General features: G+C 49.3%; 15 protein-coding genes across 15 annotated transcripts; 9 read left to right on the top strand and 6 right to left on the bottom strand.

Annotated features, from left to right (window-relative positions):
* Positions 1–481: 481 nt before the first annotated feature.
* LCP9604111_6830 (DNA-binding protein) lies at positions 482–1,084 on the top strand (the record flags this gene model as incomplete). The annotated part of the gene is made up of 4 exons (XM_039074795.1): positions 482–505; positions 572–666; positions 721–731; positions 801–1,084. 4 exons carry the CDS (start codon positions 482–484, stop codon positions 1,082–1,084), a joined length of 414 nt encoding a protein of 137 aa, XP_038927131.1.
* Positions 1,085–1,358: 274 nt separating this feature from the next.
* On the bottom strand, positions 1,359–2,286 carry coq4 (ubiquinone biosynthesis protein COQ4; the record flags this gene model as incomplete). Its single annotated transcript, XM_039074793.1, has 2 exons — positions 1,359–2,008; positions 2,079–2,286. 2 exons carry the CDS (start codon positions 2,284–2,286, stop codon positions 1,359–1,361), a joined length of 858 nt encoding a protein of 285 aa, XP_038927130.1.
* Positions 2,287–2,652: 366 nt separating this feature from the next.
* LCP9604111_6828 (uncharacterized protein) lies at positions 2,653–4,209 on the top strand (the record flags this gene model as incomplete). Its single annotated transcript, XM_039074792.1, has 5 exons — positions 2,653–2,793; positions 2,863–3,453; positions 3,511–3,628; positions 3,692–3,806; positions 3,888–4,209. 5 exons carry the CDS (start codon positions 2,653–2,655, stop codon positions 4,207–4,209), a joined length of 1,287 nt encoding a protein of 428 aa, XP_038927129.1.
* Positions 4,210–4,324: 115 nt separating this feature from the next.
* On the bottom strand, positions 4,325–5,641 carry LCP9604111_6827 (ketopantoate reductase family protein; the record flags this gene model as incomplete). Its single annotated transcript, XM_039074791.1, has 1 exon — positions 4,325–5,641. The coding sequence occupies one exon, from the start codon at positions 5,639–5,641 to the stop codon at positions 4,325–4,327; it is 1,317 nt and encodes a 438-aa protein (XP_038927128.1).
* Positions 5,642–5,976: 335 nt separating this feature from the next.
* Positions 5,977–6,794, top strand: LCP9604111_6826 (Sas10/Utp3/C1D family protein; the record flags this gene model as incomplete). The annotated part of the gene is made up of 3 exons (XM_039074790.1): positions 5,977–6,157; positions 6,211–6,377; positions 6,432–6,794. The coding sequence occupies 3 exons, from the start codon at positions 5,977–5,979 to the stop codon at positions 6,792–6,794; spliced, it is 711 nt and encodes a 236-aa protein (XP_038927127.1).
* A 649-nt stretch (positions 6,795–7,443) lies between these two features.
* LCP9604111_6825 (coiled-coil-helix-coiled-coil-helix domain-containing protein) lies at positions 7,444–8,102 on the top strand (the record flags this gene model as incomplete). Its single annotated transcript, XM_039074789.1, has 3 exons — positions 7,444–7,652; positions 7,751–8,006; positions 8,070–8,102. The coding sequence occupies 3 exons, from the start codon at positions 7,444–7,446 to the stop codon at positions 8,100–8,102; spliced, it is 498 nt and encodes a 165-aa protein (XP_038927126.1).
* Positions 8,103–8,564: 462 nt separating this feature from the next.
* LCP9604111_6824 (UBX domain-containing protein) lies at positions 8,565–10,074 on the bottom strand (the record flags this gene model as incomplete). The annotated part of the gene is made up of 5 exons (XM_039074788.1): positions 8,565–8,609; positions 8,668–9,643; positions 9,705–9,823; positions 9,875–9,927; positions 9,990–10,074. The coding sequence occupies 5 exons, from the start codon at positions 10,072–10,074 to the stop codon at positions 8,565–8,567; spliced, it is 1,278 nt and encodes a 425-aa protein (XP_038927125.1).
* Positions 10,075–10,259: 185 nt separating this feature from the next.
* LCP9604111_6823 (cytochrome oxidase assembly protein SHY1) lies at positions 10,260–11,416 on the top strand (the record flags this gene model as incomplete). Its single annotated transcript, XM_039074787.1, has 4 exons — positions 10,260–10,500; positions 10,581–11,090; positions 11,152–11,257; positions 11,317–11,416. The coding sequence occupies 4 exons, from the start codon at positions 10,260–10,262 to the stop codon at positions 11,414–11,416; spliced, it is 957 nt and encodes a 318-aa protein (XP_038927124.1).
* Positions 11,417–11,577: 161 nt separating this feature from the next.
* LCP9604111_6822 (uncharacterized protein) lies at positions 11,578–13,119 on the bottom strand (the record flags this gene model as incomplete). The annotated part of the gene is made up of 4 exons (XM_039074786.1): positions 11,578–12,175; positions 12,234–12,660; positions 12,724–12,973; positions 13,036–13,119. 4 exons carry the CDS (start codon positions 13,117–13,119, stop codon positions 11,578–11,580), a joined length of 1,359 nt encoding a protein of 452 aa, XP_038927123.1.
* A 310-nt stretch (positions 13,120–13,429) lies between these two features.
* LCP9604111_6821 (uncharacterized protein) lies at positions 13,430–14,467 on the top strand (the record flags this gene model as incomplete). The annotated part of the gene is made up of 4 exons (XM_039074785.1): positions 13,430–13,751; positions 13,820–13,994; positions 14,065–14,216; positions 14,289–14,467. The coding sequence occupies 4 exons, from the start codon at positions 13,430–13,432 to the stop codon at positions 14,465–14,467; spliced, it is 828 nt and encodes a 275-aa protein (XP_038927122.1).
* Positions 14,468–14,813: 346 nt separating this feature from the next.
* LCP9604111_6820 (RNA-binding protein) lies at positions 14,814–15,998 on the top strand (the record flags this gene model as incomplete). Its single annotated transcript, XM_039074784.1, has 3 exons — positions 14,814–15,363; positions 15,438–15,666; positions 15,746–15,998. 3 exons carry the CDS (start codon positions 14,814–14,816, stop codon positions 15,996–15,998), a joined length of 1,032 nt encoding a protein of 343 aa, XP_038927121.1.
* A 552-nt stretch (positions 15,999–16,550) lies between these two features.
* Positions 16,551–17,469, bottom strand: racA (putative Rho GTPase Rac; the record flags this gene model as incomplete). The annotated part of the gene is made up of 6 exons (XM_039074782.1): positions 16,551–16,617; positions 16,681–16,913; positions 16,978–17,158; positions 17,223–17,281; positions 17,351–17,383; positions 17,437–17,469. 6 exons carry the CDS (start codon positions 17,467–17,469, stop codon positions 16,551–16,553), a joined length of 606 nt encoding a protein of 201 aa, XP_038927120.1.
* A 1,763-nt stretch (positions 17,470–19,232) lies between these two features.
* LCP9604111_6818 (transcription factor domain-containing protein) lies at positions 19,233–21,885 on the top strand (the record flags this gene model as incomplete). Its single annotated transcript, XM_039074781.1, has 7 exons — positions 19,233–19,652; positions 19,753–19,859; positions 19,918–20,232; positions 20,284–20,721; positions 20,776–21,041; positions 21,093–21,599; positions 21,668–21,885. The coding sequence occupies 7 exons, from the start codon at positions 19,233–19,235 to the stop codon at positions 21,883–21,885; spliced, it is 2,271 nt and encodes a 756-aa protein (XP_038927119.1).
* A 416-nt stretch (positions 21,886–22,301) lies between these two features.
* Positions 22,302–24,768, top strand: rgd1 (putative Rho GTPase activator (Rgd1); the record flags this gene model as incomplete). The annotated part of the gene is made up of 9 exons (XM_039074780.1): positions 22,302–22,463; positions 22,535–22,588; positions 22,648–23,254; positions 23,319–23,524; positions 23,577–24,087; positions 24,149–24,292; positions 24,354–24,448; positions 24,508–24,578; positions 24,657–24,768. 9 exons carry the CDS (start codon positions 22,302–22,304, stop codon positions 24,766–24,768), a joined length of 1,962 nt encoding a protein of 653 aa, XP_038927118.1.
* Positions 24,769–25,622: 854 nt separating this feature from the next.
* On the bottom strand, positions 25,623–26,716 carry LCP9604111_6816 (uncharacterized protein; the record flags this gene model as incomplete). Its single annotated transcript, XM_039074779.1, has 3 exons — positions 25,623–26,112; positions 26,176–26,280; positions 26,391–26,716. The coding sequence occupies 3 exons, from the start codon at positions 26,714–26,716 to the stop codon at positions 25,623–25,625; spliced, it is 921 nt and encodes a 306-aa protein (XP_038927117.1).
* Positions 26,717–27,195: the final 479 nt, after the last annotated feature.

The raw sequence follows: 27,195 nt of genomic DNA, 5'->3' as shown, positions 1-27,195 counted from the left end.
GTCCCACGTGTAATTAATTCCCCAGGTACGGGGTACAATAGGAGACTTACTCCGAACCCAGGGGACATTGAATATATGTACTCGACGATGTAGATAGTGTTGAATGATTCTGTTGTTATTCACTGCTTATTTCTACGTATCTCTATTTAATATTATTATCTTTTGTGGCGTTTAAATTTATAATTATCTACTATAGAGGGTGAAGTTGAAGACAACTATACTAAATATATAGACGGTAGTTGAACATATACAAGTCGTAGAATTATGACCACCATGACATTCAGTATTCAATTCCTATTTCTGCCAGTAAATATATTAGCAAATTGTTGTATAACTATCTCAAAACCACCCCAGAGAACATTGAAGTATGGTCGTCCCACCCCTCCGTACTCAGGCGAGCCCAAGTGGGGTACACCGAATTAATCCTTGATTCCTCATCACTTGATCACTCCAAGCCCCTCACTTGATTTGAATATCCACCATGGCAGACGCAGAGCTAGAAGAGGTCAGTCTTGCACCATAGCATGTGAGAGGTCTGCATCCTCCGGCTCCGGTACTAAGAGAGAAACAGATCCGCCGAGCTCGTCTCGCGCAACTCCAGCAACAAGGAGGACGTGGAGGTGGTCCAGCCGGTCAGGATGGTGGTGAGCAGGCACAGCAGAGGAGGTAAGTGTTGGAATAAGTCGCAAGAAGATGCTGTATGCTAATGAACCCAACTAGACAAGCCGAGGGTATGTCCCTTTAGACCATTCGATGACGTCCTTATATTTCCGCATCTAACCCATCTTGATTCATTCCAGCCGAGCAACGCGCTTCGATCCTGACACAAATCCTCGACCCCGACGCTGCCGATCGCCTAGGCCGTATCCGTCTCGTTAAGGAGTCGCGCGCAACCGATATCGAGAACCGCCTCATCATGCTCGCCCAGTCTGGACAGTTACGGTCCAAGGTAACAGAGGCACAACTTAAGGAGCTGCTAGGGGCTGTTGCAGAGAACCAGCGAAAAGAAGAGGAGGAGCACAAAATTGTCATTTCTCGCCGCAAAGGTGGATGGGATGACGATGATGATCTCTTGGACCTGTAAGGGTCGCATAAAATGTGATCGATGATCACTTGTGCCTATGGCCCTTTTGTGTATTGCATTCGGATACCTCTCTTGCTATCCGCTCGTGGCCACTGGGAAAATCTACTCCAGGCGTTATGGTCCTTTCTTCTACATTTGCAGCTGGGTTGAATTCAAGGCAATCAGCCTCGCATTTGCGCATCTGCGCATCGGTGATATGGTCTACAACGATTCAATAATCATACATCTCTCCCTATATTCGAGATTTCATCGCCCCGACAGGACGCAACCCAGCTCAGTTCGAAGCCTGCTGCTGTCTCTCTTTTTCCCGCTTCTGCTGCTGCCGAATCATCTTCCGAATCTCTCTTAGATCCGGCGGACGCTCAATATTCAGCTCAGCTCTAAGCTCGTCCACATCCTTCTCCAACACCTCCTCCCAATAAACATTGATAAGCTCCTTACTCCCCAGCCCACTGCGAATAGCCCACGGGAGATGTAACGAGAGGAACCGCTCTTTCTCGGCGGGCTTCATCCGTACAAAGGCAAATAGACTCAGCCCCGTCATCGGCAAAAGTGTATTCAAGAACTCCAGCGCCTTGAGAGCGAGCTCGCCCTCTACAAAAATAGGTAGACCCGTCACTGCGTGGTAGAAGTCATGGCACTCGCGGTATCGCTGCATGACGTATGCACATTCTTCATTGTCGATATACTGGACGTTATCTCGGGTGTCGGGGGATACGCCCTCGCGATCTAGCCATTTAGCGTATGTCCGGCCGACGGAGTTCTCGGGGAGGGTGCGGAGATAGGTCATTTTGAGGGTCTCGGAGGTGATGCGGGGACGATCGCGGAGAATGCGGCGCCCTGTTGGATCTGAGAGCATAGCATCGCGTAGTCGATATATGAAGAATGGTGTGGCGGTGGCTTCGCCCAAGGCCGCAATGAGATCTATAGAGTACCATATTAGATCGTGATCCAAGATTCTATTCCAGTTATGTAGGAAATTATATCCACGCACCCGCTCTTCTAGGGTTGATAAGGGATCCAATTGCCGAGCCTATAGCAAGAGCACCGCGTTCAATAGTGGTCAATGGGACATGGCCGGGGTAGTTTGGTGGTGGGCGGTTCAGCACGGAAAAGGGCCGTAAAGTGCTTGCAGCTGATAGATTTGGGCTGGTAGCCAAGGCTCGAAGCTCAATTGCTCCACGCCTCCCAAGTACTGACATTATGAATCCCAAAGCTAAAGGAACTTGTGCATCGTCTGGGACGAAAGCTGAAGTGAAAGCCGAAGTGGTACGATTATCAGATCGGCAGGGACGGCACGAGTGGTCGTCGTGCCCTGCCGTAGTTCGCGATAACGCCTTTATCGATAACCTTCTGCTCCACAGTGTAGAGTGAATTTCAGACACACATCGACGCCCATTGAGACTACTAAATATTCTTTCTAGGCTATTGGTTTGAAGGAACAGGAGATAATAGAACAGACTACTCTGAAGGTGTGTTCTAACAATTGTATATCTCTCCAACTCAATCCCTGTCTTGTAGTATATGCTGACTGGAGGAAGCATCTCAAAATCTGCCAAGAAGCCAATATGAAGCCAGAATGGTGGCCCGGAGAAGAGCATGAGGCCTTCACTGAATGGGCAATCTCCAATGGCATAGATATCAACTCGGTGACCCCAGCCCGGTTTCAAGGACGTGGGTTGGGAATGATGGCCACTCGGAACATTAAAGTATGACTATGAGCCTTCGAATCTATATCTACTTCTCATTTGAAATTTGCTCACTAAGTATATGTTTAGAAAGGAGAAATTGTCCTCCAAGTGCCGACACAGTTGATGCTCAGGGCCGAAGATATCCCTTCCGCCTTTATCGACAAACTCCCAGAAGACATTGCCGTACAAGCACTTCTAGCAGCGTATCTCACACACGCTGCACCAGATGAACTATCAAAATACGACCAATGGCGCAATTCATGGCCCAGCCGAAAAGACTTCGAAGACAGCATGCCGATCCTCTGGCCAACCGTCCTGGGAGGACCGCAGTTACCCAACAGCAAGGACGACTCCTCGACAGACTCGAAGCAGCCAAGTCTTCTCCCGCCGTCCATTTCAGGTCTCTGGAATACTCTACAGCCAGGCCATAAAACGAGGAAATACAGCTCAGATCACCAGAACATTCTTTCGCAGCAGGCCCAGCGCCTGCGCAAAGCATGGACGGACGTCATTTCTGTTTTCCCGGAGACCAACTGGGAGACATTCTCCTACAACTGGCTGATCGTGAATACGAGGAGCTTCTATTGGATTGGAGAGGGCCAGGAAACGCCGGAAGACCCTAATGATGCGATGGGGCTGGTGCCATTTGCTGATTACTTCAATCATGCGGATGTTGCTGTACGTACTTCGTCTGAATTCCATACTACTGATAAAGCTAACACTAGATGGAAACAGCGGGATGTCAGATTCGATGAGAGTGTATATGAATTTCGCGCTACGAAAGATTATGAGGAGGGCGAGGAAGTGTTCATGAACTATGGTAGTCATCCGAATGATACTTTACTAGCAGAATGTGAGAAAGTGTTGTTATTCTTTTTCCTTCGGCGTGCTGACTTCATCCCTCCCCTTTCTATAGATGGCTTCTTCCTCGATGTGAATGAAGCAGATTCGATCTATCTTGATGATATTGTTTTCCGGGACATTCAAACTGCTGAGCAGCAAGAGGAGTTGTGGCTGAATCAGTATCATGGGTATGTGGTTTGATTGATATTTTACATGACAATGCGCATTCTCTACGCAATATATACAGTCCTCCACTGACACAGCGCTAGTAACTACCAAGTCACTCCACACGGACCCTGTTACCGCACAGAGGTCGCTGCATGTCTGAGTTATATGAAGGAGAAGGATTGGCGGAACCATGTTCTTGAAGGCCAATCGGAGGGTTTGGACGAGAGCCGATCCGAGGCCACAATCAAGAGGTGGATTCAGACATATGCGGCAGAGGCAGATGCAACTATAACTGCGCTGCAGAAGACCATGGAACTCGACACCACAGTGCAAGCACATCGTTCAAAAGCGGAGATGCTGCTGAGACGGTTGAAGCAGATCAAAGAGCTCTGCGATCATGCGGCCAAAACTGTCTCTGTATAGAGTCCCCGCAAATAATTTAGATTGTTGTTAAATCCTTTGACCTGCTCACACACAGCGATATGACAAGGAGCCAAGGTAGAGTAAGGACTTGACAGAAGAAGGCAGTCCGGAGCAGTTAAATGGGAGGTTCGTTGGTAGAGATGACATTGTCGAGATCGAGGGGAATCGCGCCAGCTTCTCGGCTCCGATGGGTAGCTGCTTTGGCAGCGACTAAATGCTTGATCATGTAGTTGAGTGCGCATTTGATACCCAGTTCTTCACCGCGACGTACAATCCATCCGTTGAAGTATTCAATTTCTGTCAATCTCCTTTGGTTGATATCTTGCTGCATTGAACTGTGATTCTTGGCCGTGTTGCTCGCGATGTTCACGACCAAACGACGCAGGCGTTCTGGGGAGAAGCGATCTTCGATGCCCGGGATACCTTGTAATTCAGGAAGAGCACAAATCACGGCGGAGATCTCAAAGAGTAGCAGCCGCATGACACGGGTAAAGCTGAACGAGTACAAGATCTCGCCATTGGTACAGTCACTCAGTGCAGTCAGGGGATTGATGACGCAGTTCACTGCCAATTTTTCAAGTTGGTATTGTAACAGACCTGCCGGTGTATCAGCCACAGCGACCAATGGCGGAGTGAGAGTCAAGAGGCGCAGAAGATATTTTGTGGACGGCGCCCACGTCTGGTCAGCTTCCGGGTTTGTGGGAGGGATGCTTGGATCTCCAACTGGGCTAAGGATTGTGGTCCCAACTCCCAAATGCGAAATCTTGAACGAGTCGTTCCTACCCAGACCATGGCTGAAGACTGCCTGGATGTAATGTGGTCGATTGTTGGGATCGGGGAAAACATTTTGATTGATAGAATCGAGCACACCCATGCCATTATGAACAAGACAAATGGTCGAATCTTTAGTCAAGCGGTGACTGATATCTTTAATGGCAAGCTCCGTGTGATGCGCCTTGGTGCAAATAATTAGACACTCGATAGGACCACTATCCGGCGGAGACTGGGGATTGAATGGCGAGGGCCGGTTGTCAACAGGCGGCATTGTATACCATCTGCCTTCTTCGTCCACCGTTTCAACATCAAATCCCGTTCTGACATCGTCAAGGCCATGTGTGCTGACAGAAATTTGTCCCCTTTTCCGGACAAAGGCCTGGTAGAGATAGTCATTGTGCAAGCATATTGTGATGGGCGGCGGTGACCGTCTCGTGGCTAAAGAATGAGCAAAGAAGCAACCTAGATTACCCATTCCGAGGATGTGAACTCGTCCTGATAGAGGGGCTTTCGTATCCTGGTTGACCTCATGCAACTCTTCCTTCCATGTTGAGATAAATCGTGTGTTTGGCACACCATAGACCTGGAACCGGGACCGAACACATGTACCAAGAATGCCGGTTCGCCACAAAGTTCGAGACCGAAATGTCGACTGCATTATGAGAGTGTTGAGGAAAAACTCCCCGGGATATCCGATTGAGTTGCAAGTATGTGTTTGTCGACGGGGAGGAGGTTAGAGCGATGGGTTTGGTGAGGTATCGATCCTTATGTCATGGATATTGTCAAATAGGCAAGAGCCCAGCCACTGGTATGTCCACCAAGGCCTATCTCGTAACAATCAACCAATTGTTGGATATGCACGAGTTCTCAGCGATCTTAGTTGCGCAGATGATGATCGGTCCAGAATCCACACCGCTCCCCTCACCGCCCAGTTGAATCCGTCCTATTTTTTTTAGATCAAGCAATTTCTCATCTACATCACATCTCACTGTCATGGATCCAACGGACCTACTACCGCTGCTTGAGCAGCTGGATGATAATGTCGATGACTTGGAGGCTGTTCTCCAGCCTCTTTTGACCAGCACACTTCTCAAAAACTCAAACAAATTGCCTGTTATGGACAAAGCAAAACTTCACGTGTTGATCACCTACACACTAGAATCGTTAATCTTCTGTACGTCACACTACAAATTTTACAATTTTACTCTTACTGATGAAATTTGACAGCTTATCTGCGGCTTCATGGCGTGGATGCGAAGCAACACCCAGTGTTCCGGGAACTGACTCGTGTGAAGCAGTACTTTGAAAAGATCAAGGCACTGGAGACCGAGCCTGAGGAACGCCCCATGACCCTTGATAAGGGAGCTGCGAGCAGATTCATCAAACACGGCCTTGTAAGTACTAACCTATTATATTGTATAGAATGGCGATTAATCAAATTTTCACAGGCTGGCAATGATAAGTATGACTTAGAACGGGCAGAAAAGCAGGCTAAAGAGCGAGCCCGTGCCCAGCTCAAAGCAGCCATGTTTGCCCTCAAGAGCATTGAGGCGACGAACGGGCAACCCGATTCTGACGATGACGATTCTGAAGGGGGCGTCGACCTTGCAACAGCAGCAGAGCCCCGGGTTGACACAAACCACACCGAAAAGACCGAGAAGGATAGCCAAAAGAAATCCAAAGGAGAACACAAATTGGAAGACAGCAAGGCAAAGAAGGAGAGGAAAATCAACACGGCAGCAATGAAAGAAAAGAAGAAGGAGCGACGGCTGAAGAAGGAGGAGGCTCGGAAGGCCCGAAAAGCGCAATGAGTGCAGTGCATTGCACCCCGATCTTAGTGAGAATTCAGTACGGACCGGCTTGCGCCTCGAACCCTAAGAACGGACTGCCGGGCATTCCCAAAGCATATTATTGGCTATGCCTCACCACTACCGGAATTCTGTCGACACGTTATGCATTGTCGAATCTAGCAATCGATTTGCCAAGCATGCCCGGCCATGAGCTTCCTTCAGATGGATGTCTCGGCCATTTTGAGACCACAATGAGTGGCTCTGTTTACTATGTACGAGACTTGTATGTCTCCATGAATCAAGATACCCTTTCGGAATGGGAGCTGCAACAAGCTCCGCGATATACTCTATGCACAAACAAGCAGATGAAACCGACTGGTCCTTCCTATGACATAATTTGCTCTTTTAATAGCACATGCTAGTAATTCCCGTAGTATCCCCGTTGCTGACTCCGCTCCGGGCAATCGGCACCGTGATGTCCGATCCACGTGACCGAAGTCAGCCAATCAACGTCCAGAAAACTCCACGGTTTGCATCGGAGTTTGCCTCAATGGCCGAACTTACTCATCTTCTAGCTTCTTCTTTCTCCACTAGTCCGTATACTTATCCCAACTTGCATATATCTTCACCTCCCTTTCTAATTCCTCCAAAAAAACCCACACACAACAAAATGGCTCGTCAACGTCGTTCTGCTCCCGCCCCTGCGCGCAGCGCTCCCCGTCGTCCTACCGCCGCTCCTGCTCGGCCCGCGGCTGGTCCTTCGCAGCAGCAGTCGCAGCCTCACTCGACCGCCGCTCAACCTCCTCAGGCCCAGGCTCCTCCCATGCAGCAGCAGAGCGCCGGCCCTGGACTTTTCGGCCAGATGGCCTCGACCGCAGCGTAAGTTCCAGATTCGGCTTTGCGATCCATTCCCCGACAAGACCCGGGTTGGGATTCGACTCTCCCGAAATATGTGCTAACGGTTTATTCCGATGCAGTGGTGTTGCCGTCGGCTCCTCTATCGGCCACGCCATCGGTGGCTTCTTCGGCGGCGGCTCCAGCGCCCCCGCTGAGGCCCAGCAGGCTCCTGCCCCTTCTGAGTTCCAGGGTATGGACAGCGGCCTCTACCAGAGCAATGCTGCCCAGACCTCGTACGAGAACCCTGCTTGTGAGGTTGACGTCCGCAACTTCCGCACTTGCATGGATGAGAACCAGGGTAACTTGAGCATCTGCGGTTGGTACCTTGACCAGCTGGTATGTTTACACTTCGGTTTTTTTTTTTTTTTGCATTTTTAATACATACTAATCGTACCACAGAAAGCTTGCCAGGCTGCCGCTAAGCCTTACTAAGGGGTTGATACCAATTTGACCCTTTTTGATCAGAAAGACAGATACCATTCTTCGTAATAAGTGATGGGGTTCACAGATTTATGGGCTTGTTCCATAGCCGAGCCAATCTTTCTTTTGCATAGCCATTTCCATATCCCCTCTTTGTACTTTATACCACCTCTCCTCGATAAAGGGATCAATATACCTGACTACTGAATCAAGAATTCGAATGCATGAATTTAACGAACTCCAATATTTGTAGTTCTCTGATGATTGTTTGGACCTCTATCAGAAACCAAATACGATGGAAAGGACCAGTAAAGGCTTCATGGAAAAGATCACTTATTGTGACTGCCAACTTTGCAGTAACCAAAATGTGAATAATAGCAGTGTCATAGTTAAATAGAGAGGCTGGTGAGCTAATCAGATCTATCAACGCCATAGATAAATAATGCAAGAACACCGAAGTAATACCGCTGGGACTCATTTATCCTTGTCATCCTCGTTATTCCGTGGCTCGAAATTCAACTGAGAAAGACATTAGCCAATCCCGGACAAGATATTCTCATCTCGCATAATCACATACCTGGTTCCCATTGTAGAGCTGGTTATCCCCACGTCCATCTTGCTGGTCTCTCAGCGTCCGAATATTGGGTCCCGTAGTCCCAGGACGCTGAGAGTTGCCAGTAGCCGAAGAGGCCGAAGAGGTGGTTGCACCGCTTGCTGGTGCCGTTGGGCCATATCCAAGGAATGAACCCACAAAACCCGTTGCGGTGTTGGCAGCAGAAGAGGCCAAGTTGTAGATGGCAGAGACACTACGGGCGGGCAAGCTACCCGCTGCCGAATAGGCTTCCGTATATGTTGATACAGGAATCATGACGAGGTTCGCAGTGGAACCGAGATTTAAGTCGCGGAGGGTTTGCGATTCTTGGGCGACGGAAAGAGTTTCGCTAGGGAAAGGGGTTAAGATGTGTTTGAGGTTGTAGGGTCGGTTGTCGCCTTCCATCTTTTCATCAAGCCAAGCTCGTACATCATTTCGGATGCTCTGGGTGGGTGCGAAGCTAGACCGCACGGAGCTTCCATCGAACAGGCGCACTTGTAGCCGGTACTCGGTTGGAGGTCCCCGAGAAACTATAGTCTTTGGCTCTTGGTGTTCACTCTTTACGACACCTTTGGCAGTGGGATTCTTAGACCCCATCGGCGCTTTGCCTTTGTAGTCTTTATTGCTGGCTTCTTTGGATGATGTTTGAGATGTAGAGCTTGTTGACTTTGCAGGTTCCGCAGCTTTCTTTGGTACTTGTCCAATCGGTGATTGTTTCTTTATTGTAATTTCACTTGCTTTCTTTGCGGATTGTGTGGAATTGCTGGCATTGGATGGCGCCTCACGCTGGGGTTGTGGCACGACTGACACCGTCGTATTATTTGTTGAAGCTGTAGGTGTACCATTACCTTGTACTTGCTGTGTAGGACGAATTGTCTGTTCCTTTTTCAAAGCTGTAATCAATCGAGTGCGGAAGTCATCCTTCGTGATATCTGGCTCGATATAATGATTCTTGCCATTGCTAGAACGCGGTCAGCAAACTAATATCGACTTGCCACAAGGCCTTGGACGGTTGAACGCACTTGATAACGATAACACTCGGGACCTTCTGGATCGGAGAGAAAGAGGCCAGGAGTTCAGCTTCCTGTGAACCCGCTGTCAAGCGCAATACAATCGAGTTGGCATGGAGTGCTTGTACGACCTGTAGAGAATCAGATACCGTTCGAGATTCAATTTTAGTGAGTATATATACCTCAGCATCACCAAAATAGTCCTCCTCCCATTCAGAGCTCAACTCCTCGTCATCTATATGTTCAAGTCCCAAGATCAGCAACATGTCATTCGATGCGGGGAGAACATTCAGCGACCTCTAACAAAACAAGTAACCACTTTGTCATCTCTTACTGCAGCACTAATTCCCTCCTGAAGACCTCCGATGTAGAAAATCGTCATAATCGCATTCCGTGAAGACTAAGCGCCAGTGCGGAGTGACAAGTATACAATGTTGTCGATAGGAGAAGCCTGGGCGGTCACCGATCCCGAAATTCCCAACTGCCGTCGCATTTGCAGAAACGACAACTCCAACCCCATCCGAACGTCAATTAAGAGTGCATTCTTCGCGTTTCTAAACTGTCAACATGCGGCCAATCTTCTCTGCTTTGCAGAAGACATCCGCGAGGGCCTGGACGCCTCCGACTCGCGCTCTTCGAAACCCTCGTGTACCATCCAAGATCAATTCCCTCTGCGCCAAATACCGCCTACACCAATTCCGCCATATCTCTCAATCACGCCAGCTGGCCGATGGTCTGAATATTGTAGACCACCCGGCGCGGCTTGTGCGTGTTAATAAGAAACATGGACCTGGTCTGATCATCTTGGGTATGTTAATGTTCAATGCTACATATCCTCGGAAATGCTATATTTAGAGATAATTACTAACGTATTGTTCTACACTATAGCTCTGATCCCTATAATCTCATTTATCCTGGGAACATGGCAGGTACAGCGTTTGGGCTGGAAAACCAAATTAATGGCCAAATTCGAGGACCGTCTCGTGAAACCTCCTCTGCCACTGCCGCCGCGAGTCGACCCGGATGCCATTTCAGAGTTCGACTACCGCCGCGTGTACGCTACCGGCCATTTCCGTCATGACAAAGAAATGCTGGTTGGCCCCCGCATGAACGAAGGAGAGGACGGGTTCATCGTAGTGACTCCCCTCGAGCGAGAGGGACAGAGCACCGTACTTGTGAACCGGGGTTGGATCTCAAGGAAATTGAAGGACCAAAAGGACCGACCTTTGGGTGTACCGGATGGAGAGGTGACCGTGGAAGGTTTACTACGAGAGCCATGGAAGAAAAACATGTTCACGCCGGATAACAAGCCGGACGAGGGCAAGTTCTACTTCCCGGATATCAATCAGATGGCAGAGAAGAGCGGGAGCCAGCCTGTTTGGATTGAGCAGACAATGGGTAATGAGCCTATATTGAATAATCTTGCTCATTCATGGCTAACATTGATTTGCGTTTCTAGTTCCTGACTTCCTCGAGTCTTGTGATCGCGAGGCTAAGGGTATCCCGATTGGCCGCGCCGCGGAGGTGAATTTGAGAAACAACCATTCTCAATACATCTTCACCTGGTAAGTTAGATCCGTTGTGCTTTTCCCTCCCATTCGAGATTGTCGCTCATACTTTGCAGGTATGGCCTGTCTTTGGCCACGACCATCATGATGTGGATGGTTGTACGGAAGAACCCCAACGAGGCACTGCGCCGAGTTCGCCAGAACCGAAACTGGTAATCTAGTGGGATTCCAGCTTTACCTTAGCATAATTCATTGGCGTTGAAAGCGTTACTTTTCATGGGAAATTTGTTATTCATGGAGGCATGGACAATCTCATGTCTTGCTGAAGTTCTTTGGGTAAATGCTTCTGGGCAAGGGAAAACACTGTGGTCGTTTTGTTAATATGGCGTTGCCTGGAACAAGTCAGCAATTACTCCCATGCGCTGGTTGGCTTCCATTGAAACTGACCTCCTCAGCAATGTGGTGACATCGCTCTCATCAATGGTCTTCCGTCCCGCATGCTTTGAATACGCAGCCAAATCTTGGCTTGCTTGCTCAAAGTACCAAGAGGACGCTTGCTCGATGGCGGCCAGTGTGGCCTTGTTGATTTTTGCCTTTGATCCAGCCCCCGAACGCGCGAAGCGAGTCGCTAGCTTTTTTACCACACCTGCAGGCAAGTTTGGGACAGGAATTCCATGTCGTGAAATCTTCTTTTGCTTTCCCTGGGCTGGGATAGCTTCATCTCGCAATCCACCTCCAACGATGCCGGGGCTCTCACTGGGGGATGCTGCGGGTGGGAACTCGAGTCCAAACCCAAAATCACCTCCAACATCGTCATCATCATCGTCTGATGGAGCTTGGGGTTGCTCCGCGGTGGACAGTTCGAAACCCTCCATATCGTTCATATCTTCGTCAGCGGGATATTCAAGCGGGGCAGCTGCAGGAGATGGAAAGTTAAGATCAAAGTGGAAGCGACCCAGGTCTTCCGTCTCTCCCCTATTTGTCATATTAGCCATTATTTGTAACATAGAAAATCCAACTCTTGTATTCTTACCCTCGATCAAAGTCGCCCCCACTCATCATTGTATCCTCTGCCTCATCATCCTCGCCCACAATACCAGTTTCGTCTGCATCATCGCTCTCTAATCTCGTCTCGTCGAAATCTCCACTGATTCTTCCGGTAGCTCGGCTCATCATAGATAAACGGTCCCGGTCTCTGACGCTAGCGTCGCGAGGGTATTCGACAGACCGGTAAGTCATATCCATATCCTCCTCTGCGAAGGCGAGAGACATCCTCGGGGGGTTCATTTCAGGACTGACTTCATCGCCTTCTTCCTCAGACTCTTGAATAGGCAATGATAACCGTGGTCGCTCGATTTCCGGCTCATTATCAAGCTGTTCAAATTCATCAATTGGCTCCTCTATAGGCTCTGGCTTCTCCTGCGGCGAGGATCGGATAGGTTGAGATACAGGAGCGAGCGCTAGGACAACCCAAGTATTTTAGTTCAGTTCTCATGTCGAATGATACGTGGCGAAGTTCTTACCTTTGCCCAGGTTTCTGAGAATATCGAATGTAGTCTCCCGCTGCACTCTGCCGCTTCGTCGGCGATCCCGACCAGGGGTATTCGCCGCTCGTTGTTGCCGGGCACGGATTACATGTGGCGTTGCTGGAGCACCCACGCCTCGAGGGCGTGGTGTATCTCGAGAGGCGGACCGTTGGGTGCCTGGGGTGGTTGCGGTGACAAGTCGACTTGGCGTAAGAGGGTATCGGGTATGGATAGGAAGGCGTTGAAGCTGTAGGGAGATAATACGGTTATCAATTTATAGCCTCTCAAATGGTGATGGGTAGCACTGACTCCGGTCAATGTTGTTTCCCCAGATGGGGTAGCGGTCCCAAATGGTGACCGACGGCCACGCGCGTTGGGTGTAGAAGTTGACATGGCTTGTTTTTTTCTGCAAGATAGGTGCAACTATATCACGCACAATATAATAGACCACATAAGGGATCCCCACCACAATAAAATCCCAGATCAGCTGGGCAAACGGTGAATTACAGGATGTCGATGTTTGTCGCGTCTAGAAACAACAATTGCGGGCCAGTGCATGATTGGCCCTTTCTTATCGATAAGATTGGCTGAATCAGCCGGCTTTTTTTTTTGCGCAATGAAGTCTTCGAGACTTGCATTTACTAATTGAAGCTCAAAATACTCGGAAGATTTTGTTGCCGAGTTCATACTGGCTATTCTTACAATGGTTGACACAAACGCCCCCCAAGGACTTTCCAATAAGCTCCAAAACAAGCGCAAGAGACAAGCCGACGACGCTGCTCTCAAGCAAGAAAAGCCCGAAGCAGGCACACCCGCAGAGGGGTCAAGCAAGAAGAAGCAGAAGAAGAACAAGAACAAAAAGAAGCAGGCGGAACACGATGAGCATCAGTCAACACGCAAAGACGGCATTGACGAGTCGATTGGCAAGATGGACGGCCGGTTGTTGGGCGATCACTTTGCGCAGAAAGCCAAAAGACACGAAAAAGAGCTTTCTGCTGTTGAACTGAGTGATCTTTCGATTCCAGGTATGTATACTTCCTCTTGTTCTGTCGGCCAAGGTCGAGGAGTGTTCTAGACATTAACCAATCTATAGATTCCGCATTCCTCGATACCTCTTCCTTCACCTCCAGCCGAAAGCTCGAGCAACTCCCCGAATTCCTCAAATCGTTCAGTAAAGGTGCCGACCTGTCAAAGTCGTCCGAGAAGAACGGCACCCCTCATACACTAGTTATTTCGGGTGCTGCTATGCGAGCCGCTGATGTTGTACGGTAAGTGGACAACTTTTAGTCTTTTTTTCTGGAATGAATCGAAGCCGGGACTGACAATTGGGGTTAATAGGGCACTGCGCTCTTTCCAAACCAAGGATAGCATTGTAGGAAAGCTGTTCGCGAAACACATCAAGTTGGAGGAAGCGAAGCAGTTCCTTCAACGTGCTCGGTCTGGTATCGGGGCTGGAACCCCAACCAGAATCTCAGATTTGATCGAGTCTGGTGAGTTTTCTTGCTTGCTATCTGTAGATAGCTCACTTCGTTACATATACAGATGCTGATAATATCTTCTAGGAACTCTCAACCTGGAGGAACTGGAGCGCATTGTCATTGATGGATCGCACATTGACCAGAAGCAAAGAGGCATCTTTGACATGAAGGACACGCATATGCCGCTGTTGAAGCTGCTTACTCGGCCGGAACTGCGTGAGCGCTATGGGGTGAAGAAGGGTGTGAAGATCTTGGTGTTCTGATCTAACAGAGCGCTGGTCACGAACTTTATACTAGTATATGATTCGAGTAAATGCACACTTGAATGATCGTATTCAAACAATTGCTTGTAGTAAGTAGATAAATTGCGAACTATAAAATCAAGGGCTTATCAGCAAGCGCCTTGACCGCCTTCCGAGACACGGCAAAAATAAATTTCACTTTTCTCTCCGCCCGACTTTTTTTTTGGAGCTTGAGTCTCGTTGCGCTGCAAAGTTCTCCACCTCTTTTTCTTGTTTTCCCAAATTACCCGAACTTTCATTCGTCCCGATTGCTTTCGCATCCTATCATTGACTCTTTTCATCACAATATATACTCCAAACAAACACAATGGGTGATAAGCGCAAACTCGTGCAGGATGAGGTCGTCGAGCCCGAGGGCAAGAAGATGAAGAAGGAGAAGAAGGACAAAAAAGACAAGAAGGAAAAGAAGGAAAAGCGCAAGTCGCAAGAGGAGTCCGAGGTTGTCGCTCCCGCTGAAACTGCTGTTCCGGCACAGGAAGAGGTGAAGGAGAAGAAAGAAAAGAAGGACAAGAAGGACAAATCTGAGAAGAAAGATAAGTCTGAGAAGAAGGACAAGTCTGACAAGAAGGAGAAGTCCGATAAGAAGGAAAAGTCCGAGAAGAAGGAGAAGCGCAAGGCCGAGGAGACCGACGCCGAGCCTGCTGCTCCCTCCGAGGACGCTATGGATATTGACGTGATCCCCGCCGAGAAGGCGGACAGCGATAAGAAGGAGAAGAAAGACAAGAAGAAGGACAAGAAGGAGAAAAAGCAGAAGAAGGAGAAGACCGAGCCCGCTGCTGAGACCGAAGAAGAGCCTACCGCTGAATCTGCGGAGGGCGAGCAAGCCCAGAAGAGTTCCCGCTTCATCTGCTTTGTCGGTAAGTGATTCCAATCCAGATGAACTACCCGAACCAAAGACGCAGAATTAACCAAAGGATATTCCTATATACAGGCAACCTTCCCTACTCCGCCAACCATGAGTCCTTGAGCAAGCACTTTGAAAAGAACCCCCCGGCCACAATCCGCGTCGCAACCAAGAAAGAAGACCCCAAGAAGTGCCGCGGTTTCGCATTCATCGAGTTTGACAACTACGACCGCATGAAGACCTGTCTCAAGTTGTACCACCACTCCAACTTCGACGACGGAAAGTACCCACCCCGACGCATGAACGTCGAGTTGACGTGAGTTACCCTCAATTCGAGAATATAATTGCTCTCCAAGCAACTGCAGTCATAGCCGCATACTAACCCTCAATTCTAGTGCTGGTGGCGGCGGCGCCAAGTCCGAACATCGCAATGCCAAGATCCAGGCCAAGAACGAGAAGCTCAATGAGGAGCGCCAGCGCCAGGCTAAGGATATCCAGAAGGACAAGAGGAAGCACGAGAAGAAGGCTGCCCCGGCTGGCGGCTCTGGTGCCAATGCTGCTAACCTGGATGGCGCAGCCGACAACGCTGGCAGCGCTGTCAACGATCAGTGGGCTGGTCTGCACCCTAGCCGCAGAGGCCGGATGTAGATCAAAAAAGTCGCTGGTTCACTGTCGTGGCTTATTTGGAACGGTCTCAACTCGTTGAGGGATTGGAACAGTGTACAGCAAGGTGTCCGGAGCATCTGCAGGCAGCTGGACATTTTGATAGCCATGCATTCCCGGGAGCATCTGGTTTGGCTGGTTTTTTTCTTATGTATTCCAAAAAGTACTTACTTCATGTCTCTATTGTTTTGATTTTGAAGATACCAATTCATATGTTCTTTTCTGTGCTTTCTTCCCAAACATTGCCCGAGTGGACATTTATGACATGAAATAATAACTTAGAACGACCATGGTATAATCTCGGAATCAAGAACATCGCGATAGAATTGGGACAGACTATGAACAAGCCGAGAGAGGCAACGACAAAAATATCGCCAAGAAAGACGGTCAATGGATTTCATCACAAAACAGCACTGAGAGGCGGCCGGCGGAATTAAAAAAAAAGGCCTCTAACTACCCAGACGCCGTATTAACACTATATTACTCATTGTAGCATACGAGAACATGGGGAGACGAGTCAAGCCAAACAAACGTGCTTTACAAGAGATTGCATTTGACTGCCTTCCTCCCGGATTTCGTAGTGGGACGGGGATTGAGAACGGCCCTGTGGTAGACAGTTAGAAAACGAATATCCACAAGCGGTCCGGGAAAGGATATGAAGACTCACCGGATGGCTTCGTCGAACACGCTCTTCAGGTTGCGTTGTGTCAGCGCCGAACATTCAAGGTACTTATGTGCGCGAATCTCCTTGGCGACGGCTAGGGCTTGTTCGTAGGAGACGGTCTCCATCTTGCGTGCGCGGAGGGCTTCAATAGTGGCGCGGTCGTCTCTCAGATCGAGCTTGGTACCAACGAGGATGATGGGGACATTGGGGGCATGGTGTTCGATCTCAGGGAACCACTAGAAGCGGGGGAACGGTTAGTCGCACGAAACTAGAAAGAGTATGGGATGTCCCCGTTCGTACCTTCGCTTTGACGTTATCGAATGATGGCGGGCTGACGATGGAGAAGCAGATCAAAAAGACGTCGGTTTGCGGGTAAGATAACGGTCTCAGGCGATCGTAATCCTCTTGTCCAGCAGTATCCCACAGTCCCAGGCTGATCGGCCGGCCGTCAACCATAACACTGGCCGTGTAGTTGTCAAAGCTATTATGGAATCAATATCCGTTCGGGATTCAAGGTTTCGCATTGAGGGGCAGAGGGTACGAACACAGTAGGGATGTATTCACCGGGGAATGCATTCGTTGTGTAGGAGATCAAAAGACATGTCTGGAGGAATGGATGTCAGCATCTATTGCAATGTTATAAGTAGGGATAGTGTCGGGGGATTATACTAACTTTGCCAACTGCACCATCACCGGTCACCACACACTAGATAGACTGTCAATTCACGCCGCGCATCGCTGATCCGATCCGATGCTCACCTTCAATGACTGAGTAGCCGGACCCGACGCCATGTCGCAAAAAAAAAAGTATGAATCAGGCCAGATCAAGGCAGATTGCAACAGGGGCTGGGCGATAAGGGGATGGCAGCGATAAGGTAGAAGGACACAATGTCAACACGGCAAGGGTATCTTCAGAATATCAGCTTGAGCTTCAGGGGGGGAACAGCTCGAAGGGAAGAAGCTAGGAGGCTGGAGCTTGGGAAAAGAGGGGGTGGGAGAGGTGTGGAGACAGAAGGAAGATTTGGAACTCACCAAAAGAACAATACAAAACATATATAGAGAGAAAGAAGAGGAAGAAGAGGCAGAAAGGGGAAAAAAGGGAAAAGTGATTGGACTAGTTCCCCTAGCCAAGGTCAAGATTCTTTTTCTGAAGAAAAAGAGTCCGTCTCCACTTAATTTTCTAAATATTGACACTGAGGGTGTCTAAATAGAATATCAGAATCGAGAATATACAAAGTACGGAGGATATATGGTCGTGAATACCCTGCTCTATGCCCCCGTCGTCGGTTCTTCGTCTGATAGGGCCGAATTGCTCCTAAATATCTCACAGACCTCCCGATATCTGCTGGGCCGCCACCACTAATGCACCAATCGCATGACAAGTCGATCACGAGTGACGGGACATGGCCGACTCAATGTCGAATCATTCTGGGAGTTGATGCATCCTATTTATATCGACCCAACCACCCCCAGACATCAGATACAACCAACTACAGTCGCGATACGCCCCTCGAACCACTCAGGAATCCACCTGCCCTGATCTCCGCCGGCTTCGTCAATAAAGTGGATAATTTCCCTGCGAAGGTTCGGAAATAGGGTGATTTGACGTGGGTCTGGATCGCCACTTGATTTTTATACCTGTATATTGGAGGATCAGAATCTTGGACGGCAAGGTACTTGGACCGAGGCACATCTGCTTTCTCCATGCGGGGGAGCTACCAAGAGACGACCTATCCACGGTATACAGGCTGGTTGACTTACCTCTCAACGATCACAATCTCATTCTTGTCCTTGATTGGGAATGCGTAGTAAAGCAGTGTGTCCGGTTCATGTTCTTCCACCTGTTTGATGACTTCGGCTACAAGAGTAGATACCTAGAGGATGACGACATGTTAGATTATTAGACTGTCAAAGAGTATGGGGCTGTGCTAACTTCTTCAAATTTCTCAGGCTTTGGAACGAGAATTGCGGTGGCGTTGATCTCAGACATGATTGATGCCTGGGTTGAGTTGTTAGTCTTGGTTAATAGTAGCAGGAGGACTGTAGGACAACGCACTCTTATACACTCGTATCTTGGATCAGATATTGGAATGATAACTCTTGCAGAAACAAAGGATTAAGGAGTTAAATATGTAAATGTATTGAATGCAGATCATATAATCAAATAATCCACATCGACCTCGGTCCATGGCAAGCGGGGCATGAAGTCCACATATATAAGGCTTGACTATTGGAATATCGGCTATGACTTAAGAACTCTAGATACTACTTCTTCGATCCAGTGATCTCCACTTGAATATAAGTTAAATTTTGTTTATTTCAGTGTTTTGTTTATATACTTCTGGCGGTAAGGCAATATCCATGGATGCTATGAACTCTCCAATGCTTAGTAGCAATTGGCTAGTCTTTGAAGTATAATCCCTATGCGGAGGATGGTGTATCTATCCAATACATAACCCTTTGCCTATGCCTAACAACGTGCTCAGCTCAACCTGCTCTAGGGCTACCTGACTAGGTAACTTAAAACTTGGGATCATGGAAAGATTACATCATCCATGCCTCAGGCACCCGCTGACTCAGCAACCGCCGACATTCGTCTCGGCGTCAACTTTCCCGCAAATCATCGTCCTCAATCGGCAGACAGGCTCCCCACATCCTCCTTCAGCGGGCCGATTTCTCCGATTTACGGCAGATGGACTCCGCGAGCACTCGTTCACGTTTCGTGGGGTTTTATACCGGCTGAACGCAGGCTGATCTCCATGGATTTGGGGTATCGGAACATACTGGCACCGGATGGGCCGCACTATTCAATCCCCCCGACCGACTTTCGGTCCCCCACTCTACCCCGGCCACCCCCGGTTATCGATTTCATGCAGACAAGCTCGGAATCTTGCGAGATGGAGAAGGCTCCGCCTGTCACGGGCAAACGCCGAGGTGGCAGCCGAAAAGCCTGTAATGAATGTAAGCAGCAAAAGGTGAGTCATGTGCATATAATTACTATGCGATTTTACCCAAAATCAACCCCAACCGCATCCGGTCTCCGACAATCGCGCTGATGTCTCTAAACCTTGAAAGCTGCGGTGTGATATTGTTCAAACGCCAGCGGCGGCCTGTTCGCGCTGTCGCCGGCTTGGGATAGACTGTAAAGTTGAACAGTCGTTCAAGCGCATCTCTAAGAGAAGGTAACTTTTTTTGTCTGGTTTTCGTCTTCTCTCTCATCTTATTGACTCCATTTCACAGGCGCAATGCTGAAATGGAAAAGGAGATTGCTGATCTCCGCCGCCGTCTGGGACCCAATTCAGATCAAGAGCAAGGTGTAGAGTCTCATGAGCCTGGTGATGAAATGTCCCATTGCTCAGAGGATGTCTTTGCTCGCCGTGACTCGGCCGCGATTGACCAATCTCGACCTGTCTCCGTGCCAATTGAATCTCATTCAACTATAGCAACCCCTTTGACTATGAAAAGGGATGGTTCTATTGTATCACAGGATGAGGGCCAATGGCGACTGGAAGATGTTTCTCTCTCTAGAGCCCGAGTTCTTCGATTATTCGAACAGTATGCACTACCCATTTACTTGGCCCGTTTCTATGATTGACATCTGTATAGATACTTCACTTATTACCACCCCTTTCTTCCTCTTTTGAATCCACCCAAGCCCCCAGAGGTGTATCTCAATCGATGCCCTCTTTTGGCGTGGACTATGATCTGTGTTGCGAGTCGACGGTCTCAATATGAGCCTGGGCTCTTGAGCGCACTGTCCGGACCATTCAGCAGACTGCTTTGGGCAACCATTACTAGTGTCCCGCAAGACTACCGGGTGGTCAAGGCCCTTTGCGTTCTGTGTACATGGCCACTTCCGACTACAAGCCAGCGCACCGATGCAACCTTCATGCTCAGTGGCTTGATGATGCAAATTGCCATGCAGCTTGGGCTACACCGTCCGGTTCAAGCGGAAGAGTTCACAACTTTCCGCATGGAAGTTCAAGGTGAAGCCCTAAAGGATCGACTACATACGTGGGTCATTTGTAACATCGTGGCTCAAAAGTGGGTGTTTCCTTTATATGGCCGTTTGTCATAGACTGATTTAGGATTCGGCAGTGTTGCGACTGGTTACGGCCAGCCACCGAGTACAATATACGACTGGGCCCTTGAGCCTGCCTCTTTGAGGGACGCCGACTACCGACTTCCTGAAGACCTGGTCATTCGGTTGCGTATCGAGAAGTTCTGCGACCGGGTGACAAAGGCGTTATACAGTAGTAAACCCGAACCTGGGGAGTTTATTAGCGCCGACAAGCTCGTGGTTGTGCAGGTTTTGGAATGCGAACTCAGAGACATGGATGTCGAGTTTGAAGGAAAGATCTCTGGTGAGTTAATCTCGTATCTTTCCAATTTGGCACGCTGACACTAGTTCCAAGCAATCAATACGATCCATCTCCGAGCTGCAGAACTACACTTCCGATATTTCATGTTTTTAGGATCCACTGCGCGAAGTGACGATCTTATCAAGCTTTTCCTTGCGACAACCTCCTTCCTTAGTCGAGTATTAGATCTCGAAACATCGCCAGGCGAATTGATCGGTCACTCCACCAACTATATTCTTCAAATGATTGTGTCGGCTGCTTTCGCTCTGATGAAATTGTTGAAGAGCAGCTTCAGTAGACACCTCGATTTCAACCATGGCAAGCTACTGTTCAACGGCGCGATCTCAGCAATTCGCCGAATAAGTGTCATGGATCACGACCGTCCCATTCGTCTTGCAGACATTCTCGCTCAGATGTGGAATGCCACGAGTCTAGAACCTGCCGAAGAAGATGCCCTACAGCTTAAAGTCCGCTGCCGGATGAGCATGAGTCATGTGTACGACACGGTTTGGCGTTGGCGACAACGGTTCCGACCGGTGAGAAGCCTCGAAGAGATGCAAGGTAAGTTTCTTTGCTTTTTCCCCCCTTATTTGTTTTATCCCGGCTGTTAACAAAATCTCCTTTTGCAGCTGCCGCCATAGCAGCGAATCAAGATATACTAGGTCCGTCAGGACATATGACGCGGCAACATGATAGCTCCCTGGAGGATCAATCTTTGATGATGCCAGCTCAGTTTGACGAAGGCGGAGCATTTTTCAGCGAATCTGGGTTCTCGGAAGTCTTTGATTCTCTCAATTGGGTCTTTGACGGTATTCCCGACTCTTTCGTCGCACCTCCGGTTTTGTAGATGCGAGTTACTGGCATGGATGTTTTGTATATATGTTGATATTTGATTCTAGCGACGATACCAGAATAAAAGTGATTTTTCCTGTGTATTAAGCTTGTAAATACGCAGAGCTCACTAGTTCACCATACCACGTACACTGAGGTCACTCCATACGTACAATGAAGCCCAAGATCCACTTGGCCGAACCCGCAATTACGTCTTGACCCCAAGAACACCACTAGAATACTAAGACATTCCGCCAGGTTCACCACGTTTCAGCCCAATTGAGACTGCAGAAGGCTGCAGCATTCCCTGTTCCTGTGCCTGGACCTCATTTTGATCTGCCACTCCATTAATAGTGGCCCGTGAGGCTTTCCGTCCCACCCCCCTCTATTTAACTCTCTCTCTTGACATTCACACGAGTCAAGACCCTTTCCATGTCGGATCAAGCCCTACACGATTCGACGTTAACGCATGATGCGCCTCCGTCGAGCGCCGGTCGTTCATCCCCTAGCCACGGGGGCGAGCAGACCCAGCCGACCCACGAGGCCATCTCAGACGAGCTGAAAGCCCGCCTAGACAAAGTTATCTACTCTGATGTGAGCAGACACAAAGAATCCACCTTCAGGTGCATACTAAACAAAGACGCAATTATATTAATCATGAGTAGATCGGGATAACCACACTCCTGACACGGCTGAAGCAAAGCGTGGCCTCCGCCAGGGTTAGTAGTCGCGAAAGGACTCCCGCGACGATCGCGAATGCTAACACAATATCTACTAGGATTTCTCAACCTTCCTGAAAAAGCGAGGCTCCCTCGAAGAAGAGCACGCTCAGGGGCTGCGAAAACTGTCCCGCGTGATCAGCGATGTGGCGCAACGCACCGACAACCGACAAGGAACGTACAGTTCCAGCTACAAGGACATCCACCGAATCCAGGAGCGAATGGTCGACCATGGCCTCCAATTCGCCGTCTCCCTCCACCAGATGTCCGACGACCTGCACGAGCTTGCCGGCAACATCGAGCGCGGCCGCAAGCAATGGAAACAGACGGGGTTAGCTGCGGAGAAGAAAGTCGTCGATGCGGAATCGCTGGCGGAGAAGGCAAAGGCCAAGTACGAGTCGTTGGCGGAGCAGTATGACCGTGTGCGCACGGGAGACAAGCAGGGTGGAAAGTTCGGTCTCAAGGGCCACAAGTCTGCGGCGCAGCACGAGGAGGAGCTGTTGCGCAAGGTCCAGCACGCGGATAGCGATTATGGGTCTAAGGTTCAGGCGGCGCAGACGGCGCGCCAGGAGCTGGTGTCTACGCACCGACCTCAGGCTGTACACAATCTTCAGCAGTTGATCGCTGAATGTGACTCGGGCTTGACCCTGCAGCAGCAGAAGTTTGGTATGTGCAATTCCTTCCTACGTAGGTGGCTTTCTTGTTCAGTTCATCGGCTTATTATTTGCAGCTACTTTCAGCGAGAAACTGCTTCTGGGCCAAGGTCTTTGCGTCAGCCCATTGAAGACCGATGCGAGCGGGGCATTAGGACTTAAGAGCCTTGCCGATGTTGTTCGCCAAGTCGATAACCAGAAAGATCTCCATGAGTTTATTTTAAGCCATGAAGGCAACCCGGGGGCTGTGGCTTCCGAACCTGTCAAATACGAGCGCCACCCTGTAAGTCCTGCATTGTCCCTCGATTGCTTCACGATACTAACCCATTGAGTAGACACTCGGTGGTGGTGGGTCTGTTTCTTCTGCGTCTGCGGCAGCTTCGCAGCCAACGACTCAAAATAGGCGCGGGTCAACCGTACTGCCGGCATTCACCTCGAATAATGTCACCTCGCCGGTGGTTCAGCCACCGCAGAGCGGTGATCGGTTGCCACAGCCACAGACACCTTATGCTCCCCAGCCGGAGAAGACCTTCACCCCGCCCCCAGCGGGTACAGCTCCCTACCCAGTGTCGGTACCGTCTGCTCCGGAACCTGCACCCATGATTCCGGTGCCAATGGCCGGACCTCCTCCAATGGACCGGAGTCTCCAATCAAATCTTCCTCCGTTGAAGCCAGTATTCGGTGTTTCGCTGAACGACCTGTACGCCCGGGATGGAACGGCAGTTCCGTTCATTGTGTACCAGTGCTTCCAAGCAATCGAGCTGTTCGGTCTGGATATGGAGGGCATCTACCGACTCTCGGGTAGTGCTAATCATATCAGTCACATGAAAGCCATCTTTGACAATGGTAAGCTTGATCGCACAGTTGATGAGATGGGCAGCTTGCTAACCTAATTTCACATGAACAGACTCATCCCAAGTCGACTTCACAAACCCGGAGAACTTTTACCATGATGTCAACAGTGTTGCAGGACTTGTGAAGCAATTCTTCAGGGACCTTCCGGACCCTCTGTTCACTACTCAGTTCTATCAGCAGTTTGTCGATGCCGCCCGTAAGTAGCGTTCACGTCATGAAGAGAATCCCGTATTGAGAAACTGACAATGAAACCACAGGCTTCGACGATGACATCCAACGCCGAGACTCGATGCACGCCCTTATTAACAGTCTGCCCGATGCTCACTATGCTACCCTCCGGGCCATCATTCTGGTACGATCCCCAAGAACACGATCTCTATTTCCATCAGATATTAATACAGTCTATTACAGCATCTCAACAAGATCCAAGAACACTATACCCAGAACCGCATGAACGCGGGCAATCTAGCCATTTGCTTCGGGTATGTCCTTGCACAGTCCACATCCTACATATATAAACAGGATGCTATCAGATACAGACTCGCTAACTCTCGCTATAGACCCACCCTTATGGGCGCTAATTCCGGCGGCAGCATCGCCGACGCTGCATGGCAAGTCCGTGTCGTCGAGACGATCCTGAATAACACATTCCAGATCTTCGACGACGATTAGATCAATTCGCCCCCGGCCCATTCCTAGTTTCTTTATTGTTTCTTTATTGGGATATGAACGTTGGTCCGCGGACCCACGTATAATGTTTTGATGATGCGTCGCTTCCCGGTGCTCTCTTGTACCTCTTTTTCTTATTCATTCGTACGTCTTGTTCTTGTTCTTGTGTTCTTGGAGTGATACCTGTGCTACACGTTAAAAACTGCTTTTGTGCCTTCCGATTGTATATATACATCCTGGCTAGTCCTTAGTTTTGACTTTAGCAACGTATAATCGTGTTACCGATGATGTCAGGTTGGAATGCATATATTGGCGTATTTGGTATTACATTGGTAGAAAGTATACAGTATACTGCCAGTAGTAGGACGCCGCATATTCTTGGTGGTATTTGTTCTAGAGTCAGGGCAATCGTACCAAAGAAGCTTAAATCCAGAGAGTACATGGTAGGGAAAGTAGTAGGTCACAGGAAGGAGATTGAGAGATTGATATTCATTTATACAGGTGACGGCTCAAAAAGAGGTAGAATTTATCAAAACAGGTGGCTATGGTACATAGGGAGGTGTAAATGCTTCTATATCAAGGGTTTTCCGTGGCGAGGAAGAGAACGGACCAGAAGAGAAGCTGACCTGAGCCTCTATCCAATGTTAGGCCCAAACGAGGAGTTGTTAGACAAGAAGGTGAAATAAAGGATATTCTGTCAAACCTATTCGCTGTTGATCGAATGAAATGGTAGGTCAGAAAACCCTTGGCCGGTCATAGTCTCGTCTGTGCGGATCTTATAGTCGCAGTCTTCCAAATGCGCAGATATCATTCTGACAGAAAGAAATACAAATCACAGTTTGAGATGCGACTTAAATTTATTTCTTGCCCATCGAGTCCTTGATCATGTCCAGACGCTCGAGGGCCGACAACCCAGGCATGAAGTAGGGATTAGTCCAAGCATCATGCAATGTGGTGGGGGTGATGTTGCCCCAGACTCTCCAGCCCTTATCCTGGTTGTTCCAGCGGAGATGCTGAATGACAACGTGCTCGGTACAGTCCTGCTCCTTCTTGTCGACGGTGACATCTTCTGTAGGTCCCTTCCCGCTGGATTTCTGGGTCCGAGTCGTAGCCTGTCGGCTCGTGATGCGCACAACAATCTGACGAATGCCGGATTTCGGGATATCGGGGATGGATGTTGCGCGATCTGAGATGACGCGGAGACCCGTGAAGTTTGTGCTGGGCTTACGCAGGTATTTCACCAGTTTCCAGGTTAAATGCTCATTCTTTGGGCGGCGTTCGATAGCTGTGCTGAGGTTCTTGGCGAGATTGTCGCAGCAGATCTGGCGGATTTTAGGGATGTTGCCTCTATAACAATTCATAGCGGTTAGTCCCGCTGAAAATTAAACGGGAGAAAAGACTCATGCTTACTCGGCAAATGCTGTAAACGCATCATTATGAAGCTTTGCGGCGAAATGGCGCCGCTTGCCTAGGAGAAGAGGAAGGGTATTTTCGCGCTTGCAGTATTGGAGCAGACTGGAATATAGTTAGGAAAGACATCTTTGTAAGTATATAGCATAAGCAGCTCTTGATCAGCGTAACCGCCAGAGCGTACCGAGCAGTCCGAGAATTCGAGGATAACTAACCTGGCATGGTTGCTCAGCCAGGCCTTGAGCCATGTCCATTCCATATGCCACCTATCACGCGGTGCCTTGAAAATCGAAGGCATGTCCCTCCACAACGGTCGGACAAAGGTACCTGGTAATATGCCGATATCATTTGGCAGATCGGCTATTCTCATGCCCTGGGTTCTGGTTTTGAAGGCGGGCTGCACTTGGCTTGGAGGACGGAAGTTCATTTGTCTCCCACGCCATTGTTGGGAGGTCTCGGAGAAGGCCCGACATTGTACAAAGGAACCAGATGGGACAATCCGAGCGGATGTGCCCGCGGGCAATCTTATGGTAGACGCCATTGCAATTCAGGTTGAGTAAGAGAAGTGGTTCCTCGCCGAAGAATGAAACCCGCGGAACTGTCAGTCACGTGAATCACTGCGGTCGACAGCAACAAGTAGCTCCCCGGGAGTCTTGTGAACGAAGCGCCCTCTTATCGAGGCTACAGCTTATATCTTCCTCGCTGTTTCTTCAATCCCACTGTCATATGTAAAACGAAGTCGAGCATATAAAATTAAACTGCCTCCGAAAAAGACACCGCCCGCCACACACTGGGGTCTGATATCTGCCAATTAGGGGACTCGCAAACGGCTTGACAACAACCCAATTTTGAATCTTTTGTCGAGAGCTCACGACTCGATTGTAATACTCATCCTATACCCCTTCCCTTCCTTGCGTGGCGGCCGCATATGCCGCGATTCAGAATAAAGGCTGGCTCCTCCTCGACGTAATGCCTCTCCTCCACCATACACCCCCCGAGACTATCCACAACATCCACACC

This window comes from Penicillium roqueforti (genome assembly GCF_015533775.1).
Source record: "Penicillium roqueforti strain LCP96 04111 chromosome Unknown scaffold_19, whole genome shotgun sequence".
Taxonomy (NCBI): Eukaryota; Fungi; Ascomycota; class Eurotiomycetes; order Eurotiales; family Aspergillaceae; genus Penicillium; species Penicillium roqueforti.
The sequence above is the reverse complement of the archived record's forward strand: the minus strand, read 5'-3'. Positions and strand labels throughout refer to the sequence as shown.